Source organism: Cervus elaphus, chromosome 30, assembly GCF_910594005.1.
Source record: "Cervus elaphus chromosome 30, mCerEla1.1, whole genome shotgun sequence".
Classification (NCBI taxonomy): Eukaryota; Metazoa; Chordata; class Mammalia; order Artiodactyla; family Cervidae; genus Cervus; species Cervus elaphus.
In genome coordinates, this window is record NC_057844.1 from 26,634,673 (window position 1) to 26,647,347 (window position 12,675).

At 31.4% G+C, this 12,675-nt stretch overlaps 1 protein-coding gene across 10 annotated transcripts in view; it reads right to left on the reverse strand.

The window, feature by feature from the left end:
• NBEA (neurobeachin) overlaps positions 1-12,675 on the reverse strand; it is a 646,246-nt gene that overhangs the window by 418,139 nt on the left and 215,432 nt on the right. For 7 of the 10 annotated variants that reach the window (XM_043891765.1, XM_043891762.1, XM_043891764.1 and 4 more), the window contains 4 exons: positions 12,101-12,109; positions 9,323-9,503; positions 6,937-7,067; positions 3,646-3,753 (listed from right to left, as the gene is read on the reverse strand). In XM_043891765.1, coding sequence (XP_043747700.1) covers positions 3,646-3,753; positions 6,937-7,067; positions 9,323-9,503; positions 12,101-12,109 — 429 coding nt within the window. The remainder of the gene's footprint in view (positions 1-3,645; positions 3,754-6,936; positions 7,068-9,322; positions 9,504-12,100; positions 12,110-12,675) is intronic. The other 3 variants (XM_043891767.1, XM_043891768.1, XM_043891760.1) reach the window with 1 other exon arrangement.

Here is a 12,675-nt window from a genome sequence, read left to right on the forward strand (position 1 = left end):
TTAAGTATAAGTTCTCAGAGTATAAGAAACTATTCCTGTCTTATTTTCTTTATGGAGGAAAACATATGACATTTAACTTTTGCTGAAACTTGGTAAGCATATACTGTTAGCATTATCTAAGTATATATTAAAAAAAAAAAACTCTAGAAACATACCATCTGATTTATAGGTTGAAATGTAAGTTAAAAAAATGAGAATGTTAAAATTTTGCTGAATATGCCACAAAATTTATTATTTGTCCTCTTCACTAGCATCTATTACATCTATAACATCAGAGAATGCATATTTATAAGATATGCAGATAGCACAATTTGAAAAGAAAAATTTAATGTCTGGCTAAAAATGTCAAGAGTTTCAAATACTATAACTGAAAAATAGTAACAGAATAAAGTTACTGTTGGAATACAGATACAGTTTTAACATATCACTACCTGAGCAGGAAATATGAGTAAAATAAGGGAGATATAAAAATCAGGGAGCATAAAGCATGAATTTTATACAAGTTCAATATGGCAGCTTCAGAAAAAGCTAATGCAATGTTTGACACATGAACAGATAAAAATAAATAACAGCCCCACTATTCTGTACTGGAAAAATAACCTCATTTTTCCAGTGCAGAATTGGGAGCCAATATTTGAGGCTCCAAATTTCAAAAGTTCAATGACAAAATGAAGAAGTTATTCCAGAGGATAGCAGTGAAGTGGTAAAAGATCTGAAAAAGATTGACCATGTTAGGATAAACAGATAATAGTTATTCATTTCTTTGAATCAGAACTGCATATAACATTGAAAGCTCTATTGAAAAAGCCTAGGTAATTATCCTATAGGGATAAAAATATTAAATGACCTCTAAAACTATTTTCAGATTAGACTATATTTAAGGAATCATAAATAGATGGTTATTAGGCCTTTTTTCTAAGTTAGGTAAAAGTGATGCCTCAAACCAAAACCGCAAGTAATTACCACGGCCCATAGATAAAACAGAAATAAGGAAAACAAACATGCATTAACATCTATTAATTCCATAAACAGTCACTTTACATTCATTACTTCATTTAAGCACTATGTGAACAAGACTCAAAATTTATGTGCATTTGTCAGAAAAAAAAAGCAAACAAGAACTATTTACAGATGACTTAATACTCTGAAATAGAATTAGTATAGATAATGGAGAAAACAACCCAAATAGATTACATTTGTCCTGAAATATTGTGAATTTAGTGTTTCATACTCTGTGGGTAACAGACAGCTTTTAAATACATTACTTTTCCTTAAATACCTAAATTTTAAAATCTCATATGTTTCTGAACTTAAGGCAACCTAAAGTGACTTGAACAGTTCAAAGGTCAAGTAGAAATCTTATAATATCTACAACTGACTTTAAAATATAACAATTAAAAAATACTTTCAAATTTTTGAGATTATTTAAAAGAAAAAAAGTTTTCCTTGGAGTTTATGAAATATGGTGGTAAAAGAGAGAGAATGCTTTGGAATAGCCTAATTTGGGATTCTGACCCTACCTCATCCTAGCTGTGTGATCTTAATACTTCTTAGTCTTAAGCTTTCTCTTAACCTTTTACTGAAAGCTGAGGGTAATATATATGTGTCTGATACACAGTGTAAATTGAATGAACAAAAGTTATGTTACCTCAATGATGTTTGGAAGGAACACCAGAACATTCCCTTCCTTCGGAAGAAGGCTAATAAGAACCACTGTAGGGTTATCTGATATACAATAGTTACATAACATCCATAGATATTAGAAAAATTATACAATCCACCATAATAATCTGATACAGAACTTACTAACAATTTAAAGGCCATGTCACACAACATAAATTCCTTCTATGTTAGGTCTGAGTGAATCTCTTGGAGATGAAAACATGATCCGTGTTTAAATCATCTATCATTTAAAAAAAATTCTTCCACAATACATTTTTTTTTCAGGATAAATAATTCCCATTTCTGAATGGTTAAACTGTTAGTAAGTATTTTTTTCAAAGTCCAGATTATGCAGATCCTTACAACAAGATTTTTACACTATTAATGTGTTTTATCCCCCATTTTAAAAATTACTTTACTTTTATTATGAAAGCAATATAAATTCATTATAAAAAACTGAAAATTTAAAAAAGTACAAAATAAAAAGTGTTTACCTAGAGATAATAACTGGCAGCATTTGGATGCCTTTTTTTAAATGAAGGTGAACATGTGCATGTACATATACTTGACACACAACAATGCAGTATTTGTGTAGTCTAAGTACTTTCGTATAGTGCTTCTTTCCCTTACAATATATCGGGAGTATTTTACATGTCACAAAGTTTCCCTCAAAAATATGATTTTAATAGCTATATAACTTTTTGCTAAATGAATATACTGTGATTTATTACGCTCTGTGTTGGATATTTATGATGTTGCCAATTTTCCTGAGGACAGCTCTGATAAGCACATGATGAGTAGAACCAATGGGTCATAGGCATCAAATCTGTAAGAGCTTTAACACAATGTAAAAAGCTATTTAAAAAGTGTATCCAATTTCTACTCCTACCAGTGATAAATGATAGAGCACTTTCAGTGTACCTTTGTAATGACAGATACTATTATTTTAAATTTTTAGTTTTTGGTAAAAATATCTTACTCTGGTTTAATTTGCATTTCTTAGACTGCTAGTTACACTGACTTTTAAATCATATCTTTATCACCTTATTTTCATATATCATATCTACTGCCTATTCTTCAGTTGGTACGGTTGCAATTTTCTTAGTGATTTATAAGAACTGTTATACATTAAAAAGAATGTGAATTTTTCTATTATATATTTCTACCATGTAGTATGTATTAAATATTTTAACCACTTTCTCAAGTACAAAGTACTCTATCCAAGTTATTATTAAATGCAAATTTAAAATATAAATGTCTATGTTTCATAAATCATCAATTAAAAAAAGAAAAATAGAATCCAAAATTGCTGATAAATAACAACTGTAATAAGAAGTACTACCAACATTGAGTCTGCTGTGAAATGCTATGGATGCTTCTACACAGTTTGTGGAAGGGCCAATCTTATTTTTACTTACTTTGAATAATTGATCATATAATTGGAGGGGTCTATGAAATTCTATCTTTAAGCTATATTTTCAATACGCTTTAAAAAAAAGCAATCTTTCTAACTCAAATTCCCATTGGTGTCTCTACTTCTAAATGCAGATTCTTCTCTCAAAAGTAATTGCCCCCAAAAGTAATTCCCAAGAATATCTTTATGAAGTAATCTCTTTTACCAATAATACAAGGAACATTGATAATAAAAAGATATTCAGAACCTAGAGATGGAGCAAGGAATACTAAAAGACAGGAATTGTTATTCAAGATAAAATCAGCTATAACCTTCGAAGTTATCTCCATTCTTAGTATACATACAAATTAACTATAATTTTCACATCATTAAAAAGTAACATGAGTAAGCTTTCAGAGAAAGCTAAGCTCAATCATTTTACAAATAGAAGCGCATTATAAACCTACAATCCCTGACACTAGGACACTGAGTTTTAAAATGCAAGTTTCCTATGAAATTTAAATTATTTTACACAAATTACAGTGAAAAGTGTTCTTTTTTTTCTGGGAAATCAAGCAGGCGTAACTCACCACATCCCGAAAGACAACTGCACGTAGGCGATTGATATCAACATCCTGAAGAAGCCTATCGGGATCCTTAATTGGAGAAAGGTTACCTGGAACATTCTCTAGAGGAGTCTTAAAAAAGAGAGAGAGAATTGTGAAAAAATAGTGTAATACAGAAATTTATATTAATTTCTATTAATAATACCTTCAATTTTGTAATTAAGCTGGCCACACACTTTACCTCCTCTTATCACTGAACAATATTTATTGACAATAATGTTATAAGTGGGCACTTCTGTTCTCTTCTACTTTTACCATGGTTTCACTTACTAATGTTCTTGTTCTTCATCTGCATAGCTACTGCTATAGATAAAGGCTGGAGGACTGTGGCGGAAAAAAAGACTAAACACTTACTCTGGGCTCAAATCTCTCCCGTGTGACCTCAAGCTTGTTACTAACTTTTTCTAAGCTTTACATTCCCTACCTCTAGTTAACAAGCCTCTTTAAGTCATCAGGTTCATTTATCTGTCATGTTTTCATAATATGTGAGATTATTATGTTACATTATTATATGAAATTTCATCTGTGAAAGCATTCCATGATCCACAAAAAGTCAGAAAAGGTAAGCAAAAAATGTTTTACTCAGGCCTTAATATTAAAGCTGAAAGACATTAAAGATCATTACCACTAAAATCCTTTTTATATCAGAAGACACAAAAATCCACTAATTTTAGGTAACATGTCACATAGCAAACTCGTAAGACTGCCAAGATCCCTGAAATTCAGTCAAGTACTTTTTCACTTACAAAACATAAGAATTGTGTGGATTAAATTAGATAATGTATGTAAAGTATCAAATACAATTCCTGCATATAAAAGTAACTCTTTTATTATTTTATTTATTTTATTATTAACTAATAATAAACAGGCCTCCTTCTATTTTCTATAAACCTCAACTATACTATTCCACTCTTAAATTAAAATATTTGATTCTCTTGCAGCACACGAGTACAGTATTTGAAGGTTGATAGTTACTTTACTTCCATTACAATTCCAAAACTTACCAGCTATATAAGCCTAGGTGAGCTTAGCTTTAATATTTAAATAATAGGCTAATGATCTTTATCAAAGGATGATTAAAGAAATAATATACTATTTACAATACAGCTGAAAAAACTACATATATTTTAATTTACATACTACTTTACAGTTTACAAAGTACTTCTATGTCCATAATCTAATTAGACATGTGTTTTGTAGGAAAATCTTATTTAATACATCCTTTTTAGAAAATATAAAAAATGAGGCCCAAAGAAAACGTGTGGCTAACGCAAGTCCACTCAGGTTCGTAACACGTTGAAATTATAACTATGGTTTACTTACTCAAGTGCCACATTAAAAATGCATAAAAATGGGGAAACAACTCTCACAAACTTGGTTCACTGATTCTCTGTTTTGAAACATGTTTTCTTACCAAGTCAGCTTTTCCTCTAATAGTTCTATATCCATAACTTATAATCTAATTTTCATTGCTAAGGTTCTTCCTAAAAGGACAGATTAGCTCAAATATCATGAGTTTCCTGCTCATTGAGCTTTTCTGTCCATATTCTATCATCAGTGTACTATTAGGTTGGTATACAAGTAATTGTGGCTCAGACCATGAATTTTAAATCATTATAACTAGGCTGAAACACATCTTTATTAATCAAAACAGGAACCATTACAATCAACACATTTTGCCAGCAAGAAATAAGTTTTGCTTATTCCTGTAGCATAAAAATCTATGCTTCAGGATTCAGTGAACTCTTGGAAAACTTTTCTGCTTCTTTCTGGTTGTGGAACCATTTTTCCCTGCACAAAGGTGTCAAGAGGCTTGAAGAAGTGGTAGTCGATTGGTGAGAATTCAGGTGAATAAGGCGGCTGAGGCAAAACTTTGAAGTTCAATCCATTCAACTTTTGAAGTGTTGGTTGTGCAATGTGTAGTCGGGTGTTGTTGTGGAGAAAAACTGGGTACACAAATAACTAGAAGCAACACTGCTAATGTGTTTGCATTTAATTTTCTAAGCAATGGAGGGCTTTGTGGAGACTCGTCAACAGTAAAATAACATATGGTTTAATTATTCTAGGAATGTGTCCCTAACAGTAGTGAAAAAGTAAGAGGCTATAAAACAGATAAGCTAAATGTGTGGTTGTTCTGACTGAAAACTGCAAAAGTTTGAAGCAATAGAATTTTTTTTAATGAATTAAACTCTTACTTCATTCCTTCACTTATTGAACCTTCACTGGTCAGTGTCAAACATCTAATTACAATCACCATGAGTGGTAAAGAGACATACTGAGTTTTACAGAAATATCAAACAAAGGAACCTCCTCTAGACTGAGCTGGCAGTGAAGGTATTAGAAAACATTTTACTCAAAGTTGAACTTAAGCTAATGCCAAAAGTGGAACATATTTACTGGGGTGAAAAATAAGGGTGGGAACTTGAAGAAAAACAAAGCCATGTAAAAGTTAAAAAGTTAAAAAAATTCTTCTGATGAACTGTATGAAGTCTACAGTGTGACTGAAATAAAACAGTAATACATAATAAAAGAGTAAAAGCAAGGGTAAGAGATTCCAAGCTGTAGCTAAAGTAAGCAACAAAAACATACAGGAACTAAAAATCGCTACTGAAACTTTGGAAGTGATGCAAATGGTCATATGTAACTATGAACATATGTTAAATAGAGCTAATTTAGAATGACAATCACTGCTGCATTCTGAAACACTGTATACCATACACGCTCATTTCATGGGTATTCAACAATTTTTGTTGAATGCCATGGGAATTCTATCCCCCAAAGCATAACCATTTAAAAAGTACATTATTCATACACAGAACTTGGTGAAAATTTAACTATTGAAGTTAGTAATAGTTAAGAACTTTTCAGCTATGAACTGATATAATCTTTATAAGAATCGTATGAATTAGAAATTACTAGAATCTTCCTTTGAAAAATGAAAGTGTTAGTCGCTCAGTTGTGTCCGACTCTTTGCGACTCAATGGACTGGAGCCCATCAGGCTCCTCTATCCATGGAATTCTCCATGCAAGAATACTGGAATGGATAGTCATTCCCTTCTCCAAGGGATCTTTCTGATCCAGAGACTGAACCCAGGTCTATGCATTGCAGGCCAATTCTTTAGCATCTGAGCCACCAGGGAAGCCTAACAATTTGGAAGAAAAGAAGCCAGCACTGGAGACTCCTTGTCACTTTGTGCTCACAAACTTAAAAAAAAAAAAGGCAAGTTATATTTAACTTAGAAAATGTTTAATTACCTTGGAAGCTGCTGTGGCAGTCACACCTTGGGGAGCTTCTTGAGGTTTACTGCTTCCAAGGGAAGATTTGTTCCCTCTGTCTCTCTGTCTCTGCCGACATTCTAAACAGTTTCTCACAGCAACACAGCAAACTATTTTAAAGAATGAAAGCATATTATTAATATAAATTGTTGACTCTGATGTTATTTTTAAAAGTTGCTTGGTTCTATTTTTTCTTTCTTTCAACTTTCACCATCCCACTATTGTTCATAAAATCAACCAGATCAATAAATATTTTTAATTAGAAAATACAGTAATGAAAAGCACACAAAAAAATTCATGTAATTAAAAAAGTGAAAACAAATTACCATAAACTATCAACCAACTCAAGAAACAACACTACTAGGATATTTGAGGCTCCCAATATATCCTTCCTTATTCTATCCCCTTCCATCCTTCAAAATTCTTAAATTTTTGATTAAAATTAATTAAAAATGTATTCATATTTGATGATTTTTTAAAATAATAATTATCTGCCCACAATTTGACTATCTTTTGGCTATACAGAGCACGGCTCCCCATTTTAGGAAATAATAACGAGGTACATCTGTACAGCCGCGTCTCACAAGTCCCAATATCAACTTGTTTTCATGGTGGCAAAGTCACCTTCATCAACAAACATTCAATAATTATGTACTTGCTTTCTATTTACTTAATTATTACAAGAAGCAGCAAAGCATAGTAATAAATAGTACAGATTTTGGAATCAGTCCCCATAAACTTGAATCTGGCTTTGCCACTTATGAGCTGTGTGATCTTGGGCCAGCTGCTTCAACTACCTGTGCCTCAGTCTCCTCATGTGTAAAATGAGTACAAACACAGTGACTTCCTTAGAGGACTACCCTGAGGATTAGCTGGATCGATATATGCAAAGTGCTTAGAAGAGTAAACAGTACATATTGATACATTAATTGTTTACCTCATTATTACTCACCTAGAAAACTTCCCTGTGAATGATAAAAACCAAATCTGCTAAAAATTACCATTTAAAAAATGAAATCAGCAGTAAAACTTAGGAATATATTCAGAAATAAAAGTTCTAAATAACCAAATAAATGCTGTTTTTAAGATATTCAGGCATTAAAAAATATTTCTCTTTCTCACAAAGCTCAATCTGTCAGCTATTATTAAATACCAATGGAAATGTCCATATGGCCCACAGTAAATAATCGTACACCTCTTGGCTGAAGTTATCCATGTGGTCAATCTCTCCCTAATACAATGTGAAATGATTCGTTGCAGGAAATACAAAATGGCAGTAAAAAGTAGATTTATTCCACCATTCTTAAATCAAGCTCTTATTTCTTTCTTGGATTAGAAACTTGTACCCTGAAACTATACATATGAAGATTTTTACATAACCTTTTAAATAATGGGTGAAAAGAATACATGTCAAGAACATCCTATCAAATGCCTTATTACTTTCTCATATCCTCCCTGTTCGCACTCTAAGGCAAGTAGGAAAACAGTAGCCATTTTTGTCTGAAAACAGTAGTTGTCTGGTCCCCTGTGTGACTAAACAGTAAAATTAAATTTTGCCTTTATAAAAGGTAAAAGATGTAAGAATGAATACTGCCTAAGGAATTGGTCAAATTTACTAAGAGTTTTCAGGGCTAAATTTTATTTGTAACACAAGATAGCAACAAAAAAATCGTAGCTATAGTAATATCTACTAGTATTAAATGTTCATTCTGAAAAACAGTGAGACTGGCATAGTCAGTTTTATCCTTTAGCATTGTTTATAAAACTATGCTATGGGTTTTCTGATTTATTTGTGGGCCCAGGATAACTGGCCTGTGTTTTCATGTACAGAAAAAGAAAAGAATTCATAAATGGATTTACATTAAAATCACTTCAATGAAAAATGCTATTGTCCTACTGATTTTGAAAGAGCTCAAAATATATTTGACTTTATTTCAAATTTCGTTGTTGTTCAGTCTCTAAGTTGTGTCCGACCCTGCAACCCCATAGACTGCAGCACACCTGTCCTTCACTCTCTCCCAGTGTGCTCAAATTCACAGTTCATTAAGTCAGGATACTATCTAACCATCTCAATCCTATGCTGTCCCCTTCTCCTTTTGTCTTCAATCTTTCCCAGCATCATGGTCTTTTCCAATGAGTCAGCTCTTCGCATCAGGTGGCCAAAGTGTTAGAACTTCAGCTTCAAATTAGAATCCATTAAAGATTTATCCCATGAAATCTCCAATGTGATGATACTTTATTTTTAATTTAGTAATTCTACATTACATAATCAAATTGTATCACTGAAACTTTATGTATCACAGAATATACAAGAATACTCTGCAGGTACTTACACAACACGCGCCACGACTCTCCACAGACTTACCCAGCCTCAGGCACTGCCGCATTAAGCCTCCAGAAGACATGTTTTTTTCAGCTTCAATCTCACTAAAATTCAGAGAGCTGGCAAACACGAGTACGTCAACCATGGCCATCAGTCGGCTGAGGAAAGTTACTGCTGTTTCCGCGGACATGCCTTGTGTCACTTCAATATTTTCCAATTCCGTCTTTAAGAAAGTAGATTTACATCTTGTTTAAAATTTGGAAATATAATACATGCACATACATACTGCAGCTTAACAGTAGTTTAGTATATTTAGTATATTTTGTAAACAAAATAAGCTATAAATCATAAAGTAATTCCATATAGTATAAGAGATGATTATCAAGCTCATTAGCTTAGCTATGAATTATCTTCAAATAAAGAAAAAATTGATTTTTAAAATCAGTGTTAGATTTAAATATCATTACTTGTAAAAACCACATTCCAAACTTAAGATTTCATAAAGACACTTAGAAATAATCAATGTAAATATTTATACTAGTTTTGTTCTATTTTAAATTTGTTAACAAAGACATGCAACTCATATTTCTTTCCTAAAATCCTCATTCTTATTTATAAAAATATGCTAATTTTTCTTTCTTATGAATGTATGATAATAGGAAAGGTATATGGCACTTTCCTTTGATATCAAAGGGAGACAACTGTCAACTGTCCAATTAGAATATATGACAATTTCTTATCCATTTCAGAATAAATGAGTAAGAAACCACGAGGTACCTTGTATGAGTAACAAAAATCTAGGGTAAAAATACTCAAGATCATTAATTCCTCTACCACTATTAACCAGTGACACTAGCAATAAGAATAATCAGTAGCATTTTAGACTGGCAAAGCTGTACTTTCACTAAAATACTGTCTATGCTAAAATATAATTTTCTGCTTTGAAAGGAAATGGTACAAAGTATTCTGTTTTGTAAGATATATAACTTTGCATCTTTTAAGCAATAGCAACATTTCTTCTTTTATTTTTCATTGTATGTTATACAAGATTTTAATTATTTTCGTTCATTATGCTGCTGCTGCTGCTGCTAAGTCGCTTTAGTTGTGTCCGACTCTGTGTGACCCCAGAGATGGCAGCCCACCCGGCTCCCCTGTCCCTGGGATTCTCCAGGCAAGAACACTGGAGTGGGTTGCCATTTCCTTCTCCAATGCATGAAAGTGAAAAGTGAAAGTGAAGCCACTCAGTCGTGTCCGACTATTAGTGACCCGATGGACTGCAGCCTACTAGGCTTCTACATCCATGGGATTTTCCAGGCAAGAGTAGCGGAGTGGGTTGCCATTGCCTTCTCCTGGTTCATTATGACTGGGCCTCATTTTCTCAGTGCCTCAAAAACAGAGAAAAGTAAGGAATACTTTATAAATAAAAAAATACTACTGTTTAAATCATCTGAAAATGGGCAAGCTAGCCATACTGATTAACTTTACTTTTTCACCAAATGATAAATTCAACTACAAAGTAAACATGTATTATAGGTATCTGCTCCATTTAATGCTCCACTTGACATAATTCACACCCATTATTCTACATAGACATATACCCACTCACATTAACAGGGAAATGTCAGCAGGAAACACATTAAAAAACAACCTCTTCAACACTTCTTGTTTAAAACATGGGTAAGACAAATGATAGCTGACTAGAGCAAGCACTTATATAACTAAATGATTATAAATGGAGTATAAAAAGGAACAACCTTTATCCCTTCCATTTAACATCAAAATATTGTTAAAACATTCCCTCTAAGAGGAGCTTGGAAATAGACAATTTTTTTTCAACTGTTGATTTATAACATTATGCCAATTCAGCTTCTATGGCCTAAAGAAATTAATTTCATTACTAGGATGTTTTTAAAAATAAAGATTCCTTATTTGCTAGCACTTCACTGATATACAGCATCATTTCATAGCATGAATTAAAAATTTGTTATAATAGAATAAAGGCAAAAAATGAAAATTTATATAAAACCTCCTTTTAAAATCTCAGTTATGAACATAAGTGTTTTACAATGGAATGGAAGATCTGGCCATTGCTTAGGCCTATTAAGCATTCTGAAAACTTTCACAATATTAGAATTTTAGGGTATCTATACATGGATTCTTAAAGAAATTCATCATTTTGAATTAGGAAAATTATGGAAATCTAACTCATTTTATTAATTAATGATTTTATTTTGAGGTCTTTTGGGGTCTATAAAGTGCAAACATCAAAATATTCAATTTTAAATTAATAAATTATATAGACATTATAAACAGCATTATTAATCATCCATGAAATTTGCCAAACTTCTATTTTTGAATAAACAAAATAAAATAAAATTTTAAAATAATAAGTATTCTTAACACAACTAATAACCTAAAAGGAAGTTCCCATTAATTCTAATTAAAAGCAGTTTATAAATATGATGAAATGTTATATAAACATCATAATACAGGTCTAAAAATAAAGAACATCCACATATGATTATTATTAAATCTTAATATATATTCTTTCAGTGGCACCTGTTAAAATCTGGAGGTACATATGACTGAAATATTATTGTTTTCATTATATTATGACAGTTTAGTCTGAAGATTAGTGTGAATAATAAAACAGTAATTCATCAGTGCATTGAGAAAATAACCCTCCAGTGAATCTTTCAAATATGCCTAATGTTAAAGATGGTATGGAAACTCAAAATATAACCAAGTCAAAAACTTCATAAATAAGCAAAAATAAAATTTAAAACTGAAAACCTGAAAAATTACTAAAGTAATACTAACCTTAGAACCCTGGACATGCATTAGACAAAACAGACAACAGACCAAAAAAAGTACAAGAAAAGAAAATCATTAAAATTAAATGAAAATACAATGTAAAATTGAAACACAAAATAATATATTAAAAATTATATCTGATTATTTTCTTAAAAGCAAAAATACTCAGAAGAGATATTCATTTTATAAATTACATATGATTAAGATTAAATATCAAATAGACTTCTCTTTATTTTTTCCATTAGAGTAACTTCCCAAATAATACATATGTAAATAAAGTTCATATATTATAAATATGCAAATTCTATTTTACAAAATAAATATCTTTTCCTAAAAAATGACCAAGGAACATTTCAATAAACAAACTGACATAATGTCTCTGTAAAAGCCCTAACTTACTATCAGTTTAAGCAGAAATGACAGAAAAATAAACTATACCAACACCTTCTAAAATTTTCATTAAGGAATCATGCTATTTTGTTTCCTAAAATATTTGGAGCTCTTCTTAAAGAACAAAATCTCCAGGAATCAGTAAGACAATAAAATATTTGAGTGATTCTAACTTAAAAACCACTCTCCTT